Source organism: Annulohypoxylon maeteangense (genome assembly GCF_022496945.1).
Source record: "Annulohypoxylon maeteangense strain CBS 123835 unplaced genomic scaffold GGS22scaffold_1, whole genome shotgun sequence".
NCBI classification, from domain to species: domain Eukaryota; kingdom Fungi; phylum Ascomycota; class Sordariomycetes; order Xylariales; family Hypoxylaceae; genus Annulohypoxylon; species Annulohypoxylon maeteangense.
Window position 1 is genome coordinate 1,906,242 of NW_025953248.1, and position 14,202 is coordinate 1,920,443.

General features: G+C 46.8%; 4 protein-coding genes across 4 annotated transcripts; 3 read left to right on the forward strand and 1 right to left on the reverse strand.

The window, feature by feature from the left end:
• Window positions 1-300: 300 nt before the first annotated feature.
• Window positions 301-2,857, forward strand: GGS22DRAFT_7551 (HCP-like protein). The gene is made up of 2 exons (XM_047968021.1): window positions 301-2,468; window positions 2,521-2,857. Exons 1-2 carry the CDS (start codon window positions 431-433, stop codon window positions 2,766-2,768), a joined length of 2,286 nt encoding a protein of 761 aa, XP_047823876.1. The 5' UTR covers window positions 301-430; the 3' UTR covers window positions 2,769-2,857.
• Window positions 2,858-4,461: 1,604 nt separating this feature from the next.
• On the reverse strand, window positions 4,462-8,239 carry GGS22DRAFT_7568 (kinase-like protein). The gene is made up of 4 exons (XM_047968028.1): window positions 8,103-8,239; window positions 7,369-7,815; window positions 6,870-7,318; window positions 4,462-6,816 (listed from the first exon to the last, which is right to left on the reverse strand). The coding sequence occupies exons 2-4, from the start codon at window positions 7,717-7,719 to the stop codon at window positions 4,623-4,625; spliced, it is 2,994 nt and encodes a 997-aa protein (XP_047823877.1). The 5' UTR covers window positions 7,720-7,815; window positions 8,103-8,239; the 3' UTR covers window positions 4,462-4,622.
• Window positions 8,240-8,563: 324 nt separating this feature from the next.
• On the forward strand, window positions 8,564-9,953 carry GGS22DRAFT_149861 (optic atrophy 3-like protein). The gene is made up of 2 exons (XM_047959207.1): window positions 8,564-8,843; window positions 8,907-9,953. Exons 1-2 carry the CDS (start codon window positions 8,778-8,780, stop codon window positions 9,501-9,503), a joined length of 663 nt encoding a protein of 220 aa, XP_047823878.1. The 5' UTR covers window positions 8,564-8,777; the 3' UTR covers window positions 9,504-9,953.
• A 254-nt stretch (window positions 9,954-10,207) lies between these two features.
• Window positions 10,208-11,022, forward strand: GGS22DRAFT_183395 (uncharacterized protein; the record flags this gene model as incomplete). The annotated part of the gene is made up of 3 exons (XM_047964082.1): window positions 10,208-10,313; window positions 10,378-10,615; window positions 10,698-11,022. The coding sequence occupies 3 exons, from the start codon at window positions 10,208-10,210 to the stop codon at window positions 11,020-11,022; spliced, it is 669 nt and encodes a 222-aa protein (XP_047823879.1).
• Window positions 11,023-14,202: the final 3,180 nt, after the last annotated feature.

Sequence of the window (14,202 nt, forward strand, 5' to 3'; positions counted from 1 at the left end):
ATTTTAAATCAAATCAACCATTAGACTTATTGTCCGAGATACCCCGCGCAATAAAATAAAACAAACAGCTTTGCTTTGCTAATTTTTTCCCCCGTTGGACCTTCGAATTTCCATTCTCCGAGCCCTGTTCCCCGTCCACCCGTCGTCCCACAGCTCCTACAGCCAGCATCCCCCCGGCGTCCGACCATTGTGAACGATTGAGTTACCATTAGAGTTATCTGTGGAACGACACTCAAAAAACCAATTCAATTAGCAATTAAGGGTCCATGTATGTCATGGTAGAATCCAAATAGGAACGAGGTTACTACGAACTTACTGCGAATCGATGCTTGGGGTTGCGCCACGGTTCTAACGACTACCTGTGCGAAATCCTCCCTCTGAGGAGTAGACTGTGTGGCATTGGTCATTGCGCCGACGATTCGGAAGAGCAATGGCTACGGTGACGAATCCCCCTACGCCGCCTCCTCCGGCAGCCACGTCTCCTCCGAGGTCTCTCCAGCGGAAGCCTGTTCCAGTAACAAGACTACCCCTTTCGCAACATGAGCGTGGCGAATCTCAAGACAGCTTCTCCGGGAACTCACTACCTGTCGGCCAAACGGCTGAGCCGGCGACTATCCGAGATGCTCCTGTCTCTCCGGTGAGGGTGAATTTCCAACCCGACAACTGGGCGCGGCCGACGAATGTTAGCATTGAGGGGGGTTACCAAGTCGCACCGCCGCCTCCGCCACATATGACAGGCATCGACCAAAGGTCTTCGGTTACGCTCCCGCCTCCTTATAGTCCTACGTCGGACCAGTCTAGGACTTTGACACCTAAACAGACATATACTGGTGACTTCGCGCACAGATCAGGTCAAGAAATGTTCCTAAATGCGGCCGAAGTAGGCTACATGGAAGCTCCAGCTGTGTCGGACCTGAATCGCAATAGTTTCAGCGATAGTTCTCGTAGCGATGACCCGAATCGGCACAGTCGCGAATCGGACGCGACTGCGAGTACGCAACAACAGATGTCAACTGACTCGTCTGCTGAGACAAGCGCAAGTTCAATATCAGGGGGTCTAAACGAAGCATGCGATAATCGAGTGGTGCCGGATGAATCATCCCCGGAAGAGTCCATTATCGAAGGCTCGATACAGGAGGGCCAACAGGTACCTCAATTACAATATCATCACCAACCCTATCTTCCCCGAGTCTCGAGCGTGCCTCTCGAATCAAATTCAAGACATTCGTCAAGGTCCGATCTCGCCGAACCACCGGGTATGGCTATAAACCGCCACTTGACCCCAAATTCATTCAACAGGAGGAGTTCTATGCCGCGGCCGCAGTCATCGTACTCACTGTACTCTGAGCTAGGGCCGCGCGGACGATCTCCGAGCTATGGGGCTGCCAATCCGCGCACCTCTTCCATTCATTCCCGCAGATCGCCCGAAACAAGACCGACTTCCTACGCAGAATTGCTGAATGTTCCGTATCCTCAGCAAGCCCCAGCTCCCATTACCATCGACAACTCCTATTTGCGCAACAATGTTGGAAGTAACGCTTCCTTATTGAGTGCGCAGAAGACCCTTGAGATGTATAGACAAAATGTGAAGAAGACAAATGACTTTTCCATCCAATACTCGTTTGCCGTCTTCTTAATTTCAACTGCGCAAGAGCAGGGTTTAAATTTGGACGAACCTTCGCGGAAAAAGGCCAGCCCGAAGGGAAGTCCGCTTAACGAGAACCAGGATACCTCGCCGACCGAGTTGGTTCGTGAAGCTAAAAGTATATTGACAAGGTTAGCCAATGGCGGCTATCCCTTTGCACAGTATTACCTTGCTGATGGTTTTGCTTCTGGCTTGTTCAACAAGGGTAAGGAGGATTATAATTCCGCCTTTCCCCTCTTCGTTTTGGCCGCGAAGCACGGCCATGCAGAGTCTGGTTATCGTGCTGGTTTATGCTACGAATTTGGATGGGGTTGTAGGAAAGATCCGGCCAAGGCAGTTCAATTTCTACGAACAGCAGCATCAAAAAACCATCCCGGCGCTATGACAAGACTTGGCAAGGCTTGTCTCTCGGGAGATCTAGGCGAGAATCGATATAGGGAGGGTGTAAAATGGCTGAAGCGTGCTACCGAGTCAGCAGACGCCATGTACAATGCCGCCCCTTACCATCTCGGTACACTATACGAAACCGGCTACGGCGATGATATTTTCAAGGATGAGAGTTACGCGGCCGAATTATTCACTCAAGCAGCTGAGCTTGGACATGCTGAAGCAAGCTACCGCATGGGAGATGCGTACGAACACGGTAAACTGAACTGCCCTCGAGATCCGGCCCTCAGCGTTCACTTCTATACCGGTGCTGCGGAGCGTGGTCATGCAGCAGCTATGATGGGATTGTGCGCATGGTACATGGTTGGAGCTGATCCCATCTTGGAAAAAGACGAGGAAGAAGCCTATGAATGGGCTCGTCGATCAGCGGATCTTGGTAAGTCGGCAAATTACCTCTAGTCTCGCCATCTTGTTAACGAATTATATAGGCTATGTTAAGGCTGAGTATGCAGTCGGTTATTTCACGGAAATGGGAATAGGCTGCCGCCGTGACATCTTGGAAGCCAACGTTTGGTACGTCAAGGCAGCCGATTCCGGTGACGAACGCGCGAAGCAGAGACTCGCCGCAATTCGGGCTGCCGTGAGCGGCGGCGGGACGCCTATGGACGTCGCCCCGCCCCGCAACGGCAAGATGAAAAAAAATCAAGCAAATGATAAGGACTGTGTTGTAATGTAATATATTCCACGTGGTTGGAATTCACTAGTACAGAGGTGTTTCGGGTACTTTCGAGAATCCGGTATAGCCCTCATCGATGAGGCGTCTCTATTTTGGAAACTACGTATTCAGAGTACATGTCAAGGGGTCGGCCTTTTTTAGAATATTCAATGCCCTTACTTTATTTAGGGTCATTGAATTATGGAAGGGAAGTCGGATTCACAATTACCCATGGAAAGGTTCGCGTGGCGAAGATCACAGTTGTGAGGAAGGAAATTAGGAAATTTTTATTGTTTTGTCCTAGACGCAAAGGATTCCCATCTTTCATTTTCTCTATCGAATGGGTCATGGGCGGTTGGACTCTCGCATTCTGTCTGGCACAACCCAAAATCATTGCATCTGCATATGTACTACGAAGAAGGGACAACGATGAGAAAAGTGCTAGGCTTTCCAGCATAACCCTCCATCCCTCCTCGTATTACAACAAGGCGTTTGTCCCTTCAATTTTTTCTTCTTTATCTACTTTCCTCACTATCAATTGGACCATTTAATAAGATGAGACGACTTTGAGATGGTTGGGGGCGGCTCTGAGCACTATTCCATAGAAGACGGTGGTTGGGATGGCTGGAGTGGCTTCAAGTCTTCACACTCCTACTCAACTTAGCATTCGGACCCTCTTGCGCCTCGCATACATACCCTCCCTTTCCGATGCCTTGGCGCAAGTGCTGTTTGTATATATCAGGGAGAGCCGATGATTAATAATATTGATCGTGCCATGTTGGCGGCATGGATTGGGAACATCTGATTCACATAACCTATCTACTTACGCTTGTTGTGAAGTTGTTTTCATTCATACCCCCTACCTCAGTAAGCATCAAGGCACAGAGTCAAGACTGTCAAGTACTTACAAGTACTTGCAAAGATAGATAGGTACCTAATTTAATACAGGAATCTATAAAACTAGCAATGACCCTATTTCCACAATTCATCTATATCAAATACAGGGTCAATCAAGACTTCAGAATAGAAGAATAAGGTTATCATATCAGGATACATGTCATTTGATTTCAACCAAGATAGACGATACCTAGGTATACACAAAACATCTGGGTCCATTATGTCATACAATATCAAGCAAAAAGCAAGATTAGGACCTAGTTCCAGCATTTGAAATAGGGATGCCAACCATAAAACCACAACAAACTTAACTAGGTAGTCTTACTATCTATCCCTCATTCCGCGATTCCGTAAAGGAGTGGTGGATGCAGCGGAACGACGTCGTATCCCATTATAAATAAAAATGTTTCAGATGTTCAATGAGATCTGCCTTCGTATTAAACACCCCAGGTATATTGTGGATGAATATGTCTTCGGCATATTACCACAATCCCCCTGTAATATAGAATCATACGGCGATCGTCACTGGTTACACCTGAATAGAATGAATTATGCCAGGCTAACAGGCCGTAGTTTCTACCTGTCAAGACATCTGGCATTACCACTTTGAAAATATTGACAGATGAGAGTAAACCTAGAATTTTAATGAAATCCATGAGATTGCCAGTGAGAGAAGGAATATAATGTAACCAAACTTTCAAAAATACACTGAAATCCAGAACACGCCTAATTCACTAAGAGAAAATCCTTTAACAAAGTAACTTTACAACAAGTCCAAATCAAAATGATATAAGAGTAATTTATATTAACCCGTACAGCCACTACCTAATACGCCATGCAATGAACCCTAAACCCTTATGACGAAATATGATGAATGCAAACGCCTTATCATCACTCATGGCACGGTGAAACATTAAAAGCCACTGATCTCTTCAACACCTAGTATTGGATATAGGATCTTGAGGGTCGAGACTGTTATTACGAGCTCGTCTTAGACTCTACCTCGCTGCCCAGCTCGCCGGGCCTCTTCGGATCGACGAGAGCCGAGTACCTCGCGTCGCCCCATCGGGCACCGATCGTGACCCAGACATGCTTGGTCGGTTGGCTGTGGAGCGTCTCGCGAGCGCCCGTCCATTGTTGTCGGTGCTCGCGAGCCATCTTACTATTGCCTAGACCGCCGTTCGTAACCCATTCGTGGATGATGCGCTTAATGAATCCTATCTTTCGACGGAAATCATTAGCCGCGGGAATACCCTGTAACATAGGGTTGATATCCGGCCGCTTGCGCGTAGCGTTACGCGTCGGTCGGATGGTCGGCTTGGCTGCAAAGTTGAGGAGTGTCTGCAAAGGATAGGATAGGACGGCACGTTCATCGAGCGCGGTCTCATCCAATTCTCCGGTGGTAGCTAGTTTTTCAGCTGCCTCCTGTGGCAAGTGCCAGAAATGGCACCAGGTTCCAGTCGCATCAAGTACGATTTTTGTGTGATCGGGGAAGTTGAACTGAAGATGGCCGTCAGCAAAGACCCAACAGCCAACATCGCCAATTCTTTGGTAAAAGGTGACCACGTCGCAAGGCGGCATTGTTTGCTTCGTCGATGTGGGGACCTGAATAAGCCCAGTATCGTCTGTCGTGGCATCCTGATCTCGGCCATAAGCCATCATGTAATTGGCAAACTTCTTCCATAAAATAAGGTGTTCTCGTTTACGGTAATCAAAGATATCACGGCCGACTGGTATCTTCCCTGGTGTGCCATCTGGACCAACGCTAATCTTGAACTGAGAAGGATGGACAAAGACAGTGGACAGACCGGTTTCACCGTTATTTTCGTAAAACTGTACCGCCTGAGCCATAGGCACAATTTGATTACGGTCTGGGTATCCCGGGTCATGCCGCCTCGAGCAATGTTGTTCGGCTTCACGAACCAGGATGCAACTTGGCGGCAATGCAACGGCCTTACCACCCTTCGCGCTTCCAGGTATGCTCTTGAGGACACAACCAACGCTACCATCATTCAATATATAACCTAAGCCGAACTTGTTGGAGTAGTCTACCCATTTAACGACTATGTGTGGTGGTGATGGTGTCGGCGACTTGCTCATGTATGCCATTGATCTAGCGTTAAGAGCGCGCTCTAACTCGCCGTGCAAGGTACGTAACCTTTCTAGCACAACGTCAGCTTCTGTTCCGGGCACCGCCATTTTGCGTTCTGTAGGTCCGAATAAAGTTCCCACAGGCGGCGTTTCCGTCGCACTAGTGGAGGGCTCGACACGTTCTGCCGATTTCTTCTGGGACAATACTTTCTCTTCGGGTACTGAGGCGGAGGCTGGGGCCTTCGCTGCTATGGTCCGGTGTGATGATGTAAGTGGTGCAGCCCTGGAGGGTAAGGTGGTCTTTAATCGAAGATTGTTCTCCGTAGAGGATTGGGGAAGTTCTCGTCTAGAACGTGACCGCATAGTGCCACTAGCGCTAGGCTCGGGCATCTCGTCTACCGTTCGCGACCGTGGTATGCTAGGTTGTTTTGCTGGTCGGTTTTGTGCTCGCTGTTGCGCTGCAAAGCTTTGTGGTGGGGCACGCAATAAGCCATTGACACCTGCTTGTGCTCCAGCGCCTTCTTCCTCGTTCTTCATGCCTGGCTGCGGTACTGGCCGAGATGGCACTCTAACGAGGTTCTGCTCCTGGCTGACCTCTTCGTAAGGCCTATAAACAATGCCCTCCGCGAGTGGGATAATGGGAGTTAATCCAGCTTTCTCTTCGAGAGCAACTTCTCTCCATGTGCTCTTGTATTCTGATTGTGTGCTATTCCATGGCCCAACCTCACAAGCTCTACACATTTCCCTCAAGGTGTGTTGGTTTTGCGCAACCATCCTTGGTGTTAAGTCCACAGTGTAGAATTGGTCTCCTTCGGGTGGGTAGTCGCGTAACTTCGTCGTGATTTCTGCTGATGTTGGGAGGTAGCCGGAAAGGAAGAAGTCATGTTGAACGATAGTATCAGGGTCTGGTCGAAATTCCGCTTCTTCCAACATAGTAGCGACAATGTCCTTTACTTCTTGTGAGATATATTTGTTCGTAGTCTCTGCTTTTGGCCAGTCATAATCCCGATTTTTAGCACGACGATAGATCTCATCCGGCGTCGAAGATTGGAAAGGGGGTTTAGAAGTAAGCATCGCAAACCTAGATCTGTTAGTTCGAGTCTGCAGATAGTATAAATCACTGGTCAGCCTTACATAATGATGCCCAAACTCCATATATCGACCATATGGTCATGGCCTTTCTTCCCCTTTTCTAAGATCTCTGGTGCAATGTAATTTGGTGTTCCGCACAGGGTTGTTCGACGGATAGTTTGCATATCTTTCCCTGTAACTAGCAATGCGGCGAGACCAAAGTCCCCAACCTTAGCATTCATATCCTTGTCAAGAAAGATATTGCCCATCTTTAAATCTCTGTGAATGATCCCTTTGGCGTGCATATATTTGATGGCGCCGGCAACCTGCACCGAGTAGAATCGCACCTCAGGCTCTGTCAATCCTTTTCTTCGCTTAACCATGTCCATCAATGACCCATTGGGACATAATTCGAGAATGAGATATGTACAGTTCTCGAAGGAAAACGCCCTCAAAAATTGAACGATATTCCGATGCTTCATCTTGGAGTGGATTTGAAGTTCTGTTTGGAACTGTGAGGAAATTAGCAACAAGCTTGGATAAGGTGAGATTCCTAACTAACCTTCTGTTCCATCTTAGATGGCATTTTACTTTTGACAATCTTTAACGCGTACTTCCTCCTGGTCTTACTTCCTGCGATGTACCCTTCATAGCATACGGCAAAGCCGCCTTTTCCAAGCATTTTTCCAACCTGGTAGGCAGCTCCATCTTTGCGGTCGAAGCTCGGAGGTTCGTACACGACAGGAGGAGGTTGGGGAGGAAGCTCTTTTTCCTTCGGGACAGGCTTGGTAGCAGGTGCGGCTCTAGGTTTTACTGCATCCATTGCTCGGTTCAATCGTTGAGCATTTGCGTCCCTCGGTGTCAGGGCGTCTACATCGGCGGCCTGTTTTGATGCTAGGAGTCGGTCCGCCATGGGGACGTTACTGTAGTAAGATAATACAGCAAGCTAGGAGGAGCACAGCGATAGCTCAATGGGCCGTCTTGTGCTACGATTATAATGATTGAATTACTAGACACAATCATTAGTGGAATTGCTAAATAAAACTTGTGAATCCGTCCAGCTCGATGGTAGGTGATTGCTGGGCGGTGGAAGCCTGAAGTTAAATAAACAACAGATGGACGCGGTACCCCAAATGCTTGACAAATCATTAAGGCTCATATGATTATATGACGCTGAAGTAAGGATAAACTTAAGCTTCATAAGGTTTTCATTGACGCAGGTGGTGATCGCGGTTATGCTGGAAAGAAGGTGCTAGCTGTCGACAGTACATAAATGAAATAGTCGGTATGACTTACCCGTCTTGAAGGACATTAGAGTTAGATAGTAGAATGGAAATGTGTACGCGTAAAGGAAAATGAGAATTGGTGCGACCCAATTCTTCGTAGCAAAAATGTTTTGATGGAAGCAAAAGAGGTTTTCAGCAAGTTACAAGCTCATTACCGACCGATGTTGTACGAAACAATGTACAAAAGCAACGTGCACTCTAAAAAGTGGTCCGTTCATTTACAAGTGAAGGCTAGTTGCCGTTGGGGAGGCAACGACCTCAAGCTCCAAAAATCCACAGTATTTGTTGGCTATTGCCTAAAAGGGTAATCAGCATCGGAATCGTTATCGATAAGTTGCGTTTTTCGATAAATCGGGAATCAGATTCAGGACTCGAGTCCGAACACCGGTTACGTAATATTCGAAATAGGTCTACGGTACGAAGTACCTACCGGCATCCCACTTTCATACAGTATTTCGATTTTAGGTTCATCGCCAGTACCGTGGAAAATAGACCACCCCACGGAGACAGTAAGATATAAATGGTCTAGTAAATATGTTCATTATTTCTTGAATGTTTAAATCTTTTTATTAGCAGGAATAACTGCCGGCTCCTCCGTTCTTGTCTAGTATCATCTTCAGCACCGCCAAACCAATACCTACCTACCGAGGTCTGCCTAGGAGCTAGGTAAAGGAGAGAAGTCAAGATGGTAGCATTACCATTGTTCAAGCTAGCCTCACTATTCCTCAGACATGTCTCAAAATATGGCGCCGTATGATTGCTACTTTTCCGGAACTCCCGATATCTTCAATAAAACGCTGACGACGATGATCAGAATCGAATCAAAGTTCAAGCTCATGATCATCCACGCTTCCGAGTATTCGCTGCCAAGTATGGCCAATCGATACATCAATTGAACATGCGCTTATCAGTTGCGCTACTCCGAGACGTTGAGGCGGAAATAAGAGCCAAGGAAAAGGCAGAAGCACCTACAGTGAAAACAAAAGGTCAAATAGAGAAAGAGGAGGAAATACGTGCCAAGCATGGCACAACCAATCAGGAAACCCGTGCCAGGAAGACGTTGCCTATAATAAGTGTTTGGAGAAGAAAGTTCAGACCTCTCCCAGAAGCTAAGGCGGTCGACTTGTTTGCAGATGTGGTTGGCGACGGCTTCATTCTCCTCGTGGGCACCGTGTTGATATTGTATGAGTATCACAGATCATCTCAAAAACCGGATACCAATCTTGAGAAAATAAAGGAGCTCAACACACTATTTGAAGAGCTTGATAGGAGAGAAAAGGCACTCGAGGAAGCCGAGAAGCGACAACAAAGTAGAGTGCTGATACTCGAAGAAGCTTTAAGGGGGCTCAAAGACCCCAAAACTCAGAGGCCACTATTGCCACCAACGCCAACAGCATCACCTTCTGCCTAAAGTCAATGGGTCATCGTCATAGAACATGGGCTGGCGGGATTCACAGATGATGATGACGACCTAGACGTTCTTATCGTATGACCTCACGAATGTATAAAACAACTGTATATATCGAGCCGGCGTTGATAGACATGGCTAAGGGGAGGGTTGTGCTTATCAGCGAAAATATTCGCGGAGCACATGTGTTGAATAGTGAGAACCGCTCCTCCAATTTGCGCCGAATATAGAAAGGCCTCACGTCTCTACTCAATTGCTCCAGTCCGACTTGACACTCTGTTAACGGAACCTTAAAAAAAGGGATATCTCTCGATGAGAAACTTGTTCAACACGGGATCATGTAATTGTCATTTAGACATACATACGTATCCAAATACCTAGTCATAAGGGCATCAGACGATATAACCCAAGGGAAAGAGCTAACTGATACCTAGTATATTCATATTCATATCGTGAGTGAAAGTCTAGATTTCTGGGCAAGTGCGAAGGGATTCAACTAGCACAAACTATAACCTATCATAAGATTTAGGTACTCGAATATTTAACTTCGTCATCTCGAATAGAATCTCGTCGCTGTTCCCGTCCAAAGCAACATAAAGCCTGACTAGCAAAATCGTCTGGTACTGAGCTCGTAACTCCTGCAGGACTGCATTTCAGTTTCTCGGCGGATTATTATAGAACGCGCCTAGTCTCAACAACAGAAAGACATGGAGAAGACGTCGCATAATCCTTTGATTTGCTACTCCTTGCGTAAGCGCCCAGATTGGGTCTCCTTTGCCTCGGCGGCTCTACATGGCAGCATCAGATGGAAAGGTACAATCATCATAATACTGAGGTTCTCCGTAATCTAACGGCGCAGTACTAAGCTACAAAACAGAAGCGCGACTCGATACACATGATGCAGCACTGCCCATACCAGGTCCCGTTGGCCAATCTCGCAGGATCCTACGTGCTATTTTTCTATCGCCATCAGATGTTGGTACAGACGATTGTCAGAACCGAATCCAGCGGCTATTTCACCTAAATGGAGGCCAAGACGTTGTTATTGTATTCTTGCTTAAGCAGGAAGAGGATAAGGTGAGTCCAATGTCGGCGTTCATGACACTTCAGTTAAGGTGAGTTGCCACTCATTTTCCTTCCGTCGTTCTTTACCAAATTCCTGTGCCGCCTTCGTATATCTTGACTGACAAGCATCAGTCTTGGTGAATTTGAAATGCCTGTAATACCCGTCAACTCAGTTCAAATGGTACCAAACAGCTTGATGGCGTTTCATCGTCAAATCAGTACCAGCAGCGGTCCTCGAAGGATGGCAAGCCCAGCTCAAACTCTTCTTCCATACTGCTCCTATGGACCACGCCTATCTGAGCACGCAGTGAATGTCTTAACTGACATTACCTCTGACATGAGAGACTTGTTAGATATGATGACAATACCGGATGGGCGGACGAAAATAATCGACCTGTTGGAGGATGAATCGGAAGGCGCCATCTCGTTCTGGGAGAAGGAGTATATGGTCGATTGACTGGACCCTGCGTGCCGTTGACTTCTTCAGCCAGCGCCACGGTTATGTTTAGATCAGGCGCCAGGTGGCACAGCACCTGTACTCTCATTGGGTTTATTTAGGAGTCCAGAAAGGACGGATTACTGCGCGCTTGACGAAACCTATCGTGCCACATTGAACCTGTCCGCATAGAAGCTTATCAGACCGCCACCAACCGGGAAGCGCTACGGAAAATTGCAGTAAGTCGTTAATAAGTATATCACAAGAGGCCTCAGTACTGTATCCTTATAAGTAAATAATATAACTATTTAAGGTGATTTATTAGTAAATTATTAAACATGAGTACTACTAGAAGTACTAAAGTAGCTTAAAAGCAATGTGGGAAGTCTTCCATCTTGTCATTGCTACCTAAAGCTAGGTACCTAAACAAGTTTGTTAGGATATGGCGTCGACAACTTGGAAGTGGCTGGGAGCTCCATTGGATAATAGTCCACAGTCGGCGCTATCGTGATCAGATGCTGGTCAAATAATCGGTGAAGATGGAAAGATAACAATACAGCTTCAAGAAACGATTACGAGACTGACCCACAGAGAAAGTCGATACCGTCAATAGAAAAAGGCCCGAAGGATAAGTAACGGGTAGCTAAAGAAGTGGCTGCAACTGTGACAATGATAGCTACCGACGTCTGCAAAGGCATAATATAGATTTTCACCTATTAAATGAGGAGAGTCGATTAAGAGACGTGATTATCACTAGGCGGGTAATATACCAGCAGATATATTATACGCATACCCTCATATAGCCACAAACTGTCCAAATTAACAGACAACTTTTCTTCAGCGGATTGGCGGACCTTCGAGAATAAGTCGAAAGGATCTATGCGTCAATTAAAAAGGATTCGCTTACAAGTTGTTGGTAAAGTCGATGTGACCAACTGCGATGATATTCTTCAACGGATCCTGACACGCATGGATGTGGATGGGATCACGCAGCTAGCTCATAAATCAACTTCGTGTTGGTGCAAGTAATCGATGTAAACCTGGGGGTTAACGTGGAGAGAAATTGACCAGTCAGCTTTTAGATGTAGTAAATGCTGGGTAGTTGACGCCAGGACCCGAAGAATAGAGGGGGCCATAGTTATTCCCAACGCTTATGTGGCTTTCCGGGCAGATGAGTCCAATTAGAACACAGCAGCAACCGCCGACAAGAAGCCAATGATGTTGGTGGTCATCGTAGCACACCGCATTAATACTTGCATTCCGAATGCTACGCAACGTAACCATCAGCACCTTACCCAGATCGAACTAACTGCTCATTTTCCCCTGGTTCACAGATTCGTCACCTGACGATGTAAAATCTAGGTGAGCGATAATCAAGCCTCATATCACCGAGACACTAATGTGTAGTGATGGTGATTTCCCGCTTTCTAGTTAACAAATGCACACATTGGATTTCGGTTTCCGAACCTGGGAGGAATGAATAATCTTCGATTTTCACCGTATAGATCCTCTTGGCTTGTCGGACTCGCTTCCAGTTCAACTGCTCACCTGCTCATTCGGGCCATCCATTTGGCTGAGCTGAAAGACACGGTTGGATATGATGATCGGTCTCGAGGATGGTCGACCTCTGGGAATCCTACGATCCGGGCTTAGACATCATGCTAGATTTGCTGACATCGACAGATGGAAGACGGGAATTTGTCAATTCGACTTTCCGTCGTGTGATGCTTTATCTTAAAAAGAAATGTTAAATGGGGTCGGACCTCTCTCCTCGGTTTCTCAACCCCCAGTCTCTCAGCCCCCTGCAGGTTCGAGCCCTGTCATCCTAGCAGGCTTGCCCTGCGCATATCAAGTAGAATCCTACATTAGGTCTAGCGTCGTCCGGGTGATGAGCGATAACCCTTGCAGCTGAGGGTTGGTCGATCTTATCTACCCAGGCTGCCAGGTCTAAACTCGATCTGCTTCAGCGATTTCCCCTTGCGAAACTCTCCAGCGTTTAGAACCATTTCGGAAGGCCTGAACACCGGAAGGGGCACGTCTCAAATGCCTAGTCGTTCTTGAACCACCGCCTCAATTGCCTTATTCCTTTAGGAGTCAAGTGACAATCAACTGACTCGATACGAATTGAGAATTATACATGTTGTACAGAGGTGCCTTTCAAAAGATTTTACCATGGACCAATCCCTGTCAGTTGTAGCGCACAGCTGTAAGCTCAAAAGTCAGCTGTCATGCCAGCTGCCGTTTCAACCCAGATAAATCATCAACTTTAACTACCTATTTTTTTTTTAATATTCAACCTCAAAATCTTTAAACATCACATATTTATGATTAATACTTGATACTGAACGCTGTTAAGAGGTTTTCATTGACTTAAATCCAGAAGTGGTTGGAAAATATCAACTGAAGACTAAGAGGTTATCGAGGTAAATTGGCGATATGCTCCACCAGCTGGCAAGTAGGAGCTTACAGCTGGTAAAACAGCTGACAGGGATTGATGTATGGTAAAATCTTTTGAAAGGCACTTCTGTACCTAACGGATTATTACGCCGTTTAAACTCGGATAAGGAGTCGCTGCCCGGTAGATGAGGTCAGACTCTCCTCGGAGTAGTTCTTTACCGCGTGTGGTTGGTATTATTTTCCGAGACACTACCTAAACGGGATAGGTCATTCGGGATTTAGCAAACACAATATACTTAGGTATATTTCGTGTGATAGTCGAGGTTAGGAATATGTAATTGTCATCTTGCCTGCCATTGATGCAGTGAAGCTGCAAGCACTGTTGCTTTCGAAGTACATTTACATCATGTACACATTTGTCGGGGCAGGCAATGAACAACATGAAACTGCTATCCCCTTAGAATCATCGCATGTATGCTGAGGCATGTATTGCAAGGCCTCGGGGGCGGCACGGTTGATGGAGGGTTAAGGAGAGGAAAGGCGGTTGGGATAACTCGACTTAAACTGGAAGACCAGGAGGTACACGGGTACATAGATACATAAACCCTCTTTAACCTTGAGCCCCCTGTAAGCGGGGGTTCAGGGTCGGGGATATTGGAGTTGTCATGCAGCAGAAGCACCCAGAAAAAGTCTCTGATTGGTTGCGCAAAGACTTGTAGCCGCCGGGGGAAAGCCCAATCACCTCGATCTCCCCTAATATTGGCTATTCTCGACGAACATCTTCTCAACCGCAATATCGAACTC

What these genes read in the sequence shown, in the direction of transcription:
- GGS22DRAFT_7551 (XM_047968021.1), top strand. Translation starts at nt 431, where the DNA reads ATGGCTACGGTGACGAATCCCCCTACGCCGCCTCCTCCGGCAGCCACG. An exon ending in TCGTCGATCAGCGGATCTTG is followed by an intron (nt 2,469 to 2,520) that starts GTAAGTCGGCAA and finishes CGAATTATATAG; the next exon opens with GCTATGTTAAGGCTGAGTAT.
- GGS22DRAFT_149861 (XM_047959207.1), top strand. Translation starts at nt 8,778, where the DNA reads ATGGTAGCATTACCATTGTTCAAGCTAGCCTCACTATTCCTCAGACAT. An exon ending in ATGTCTCAAAATATGGCGCC is followed by an intron (nt 8,844 to 8,906) that starts GTATGATTGCTA and finishes GACGATGATCAG; the next exon opens with AATCGAATCAAAGTTCAAGC.
- GGS22DRAFT_7568 (XM_047968028.1), bottom strand. Translation starts at nt 7,719, where the DNA reads ATGGCGGACCGACTCCTAGCATCAAAACAGGCCGCCGATGTAGACGCC. An exon ending in CATCTAAGATGGAACAGAAG is followed by an intron (nt 7,319 to 7,368) that starts GTTAGTTAGGAA and finishes ATTTCCTCACAG; the next exon opens with TTCCAAACAGAACTTCAAAT. An exon ending in TGGAGTTTGGGCATCATTAT is followed by an intron (nt 6,817 to 6,869) that starts GTAAGGCTGACC and finishes TAACAGATCTAG; the next exon opens with GTTTGCGATGCTTACTTCTA.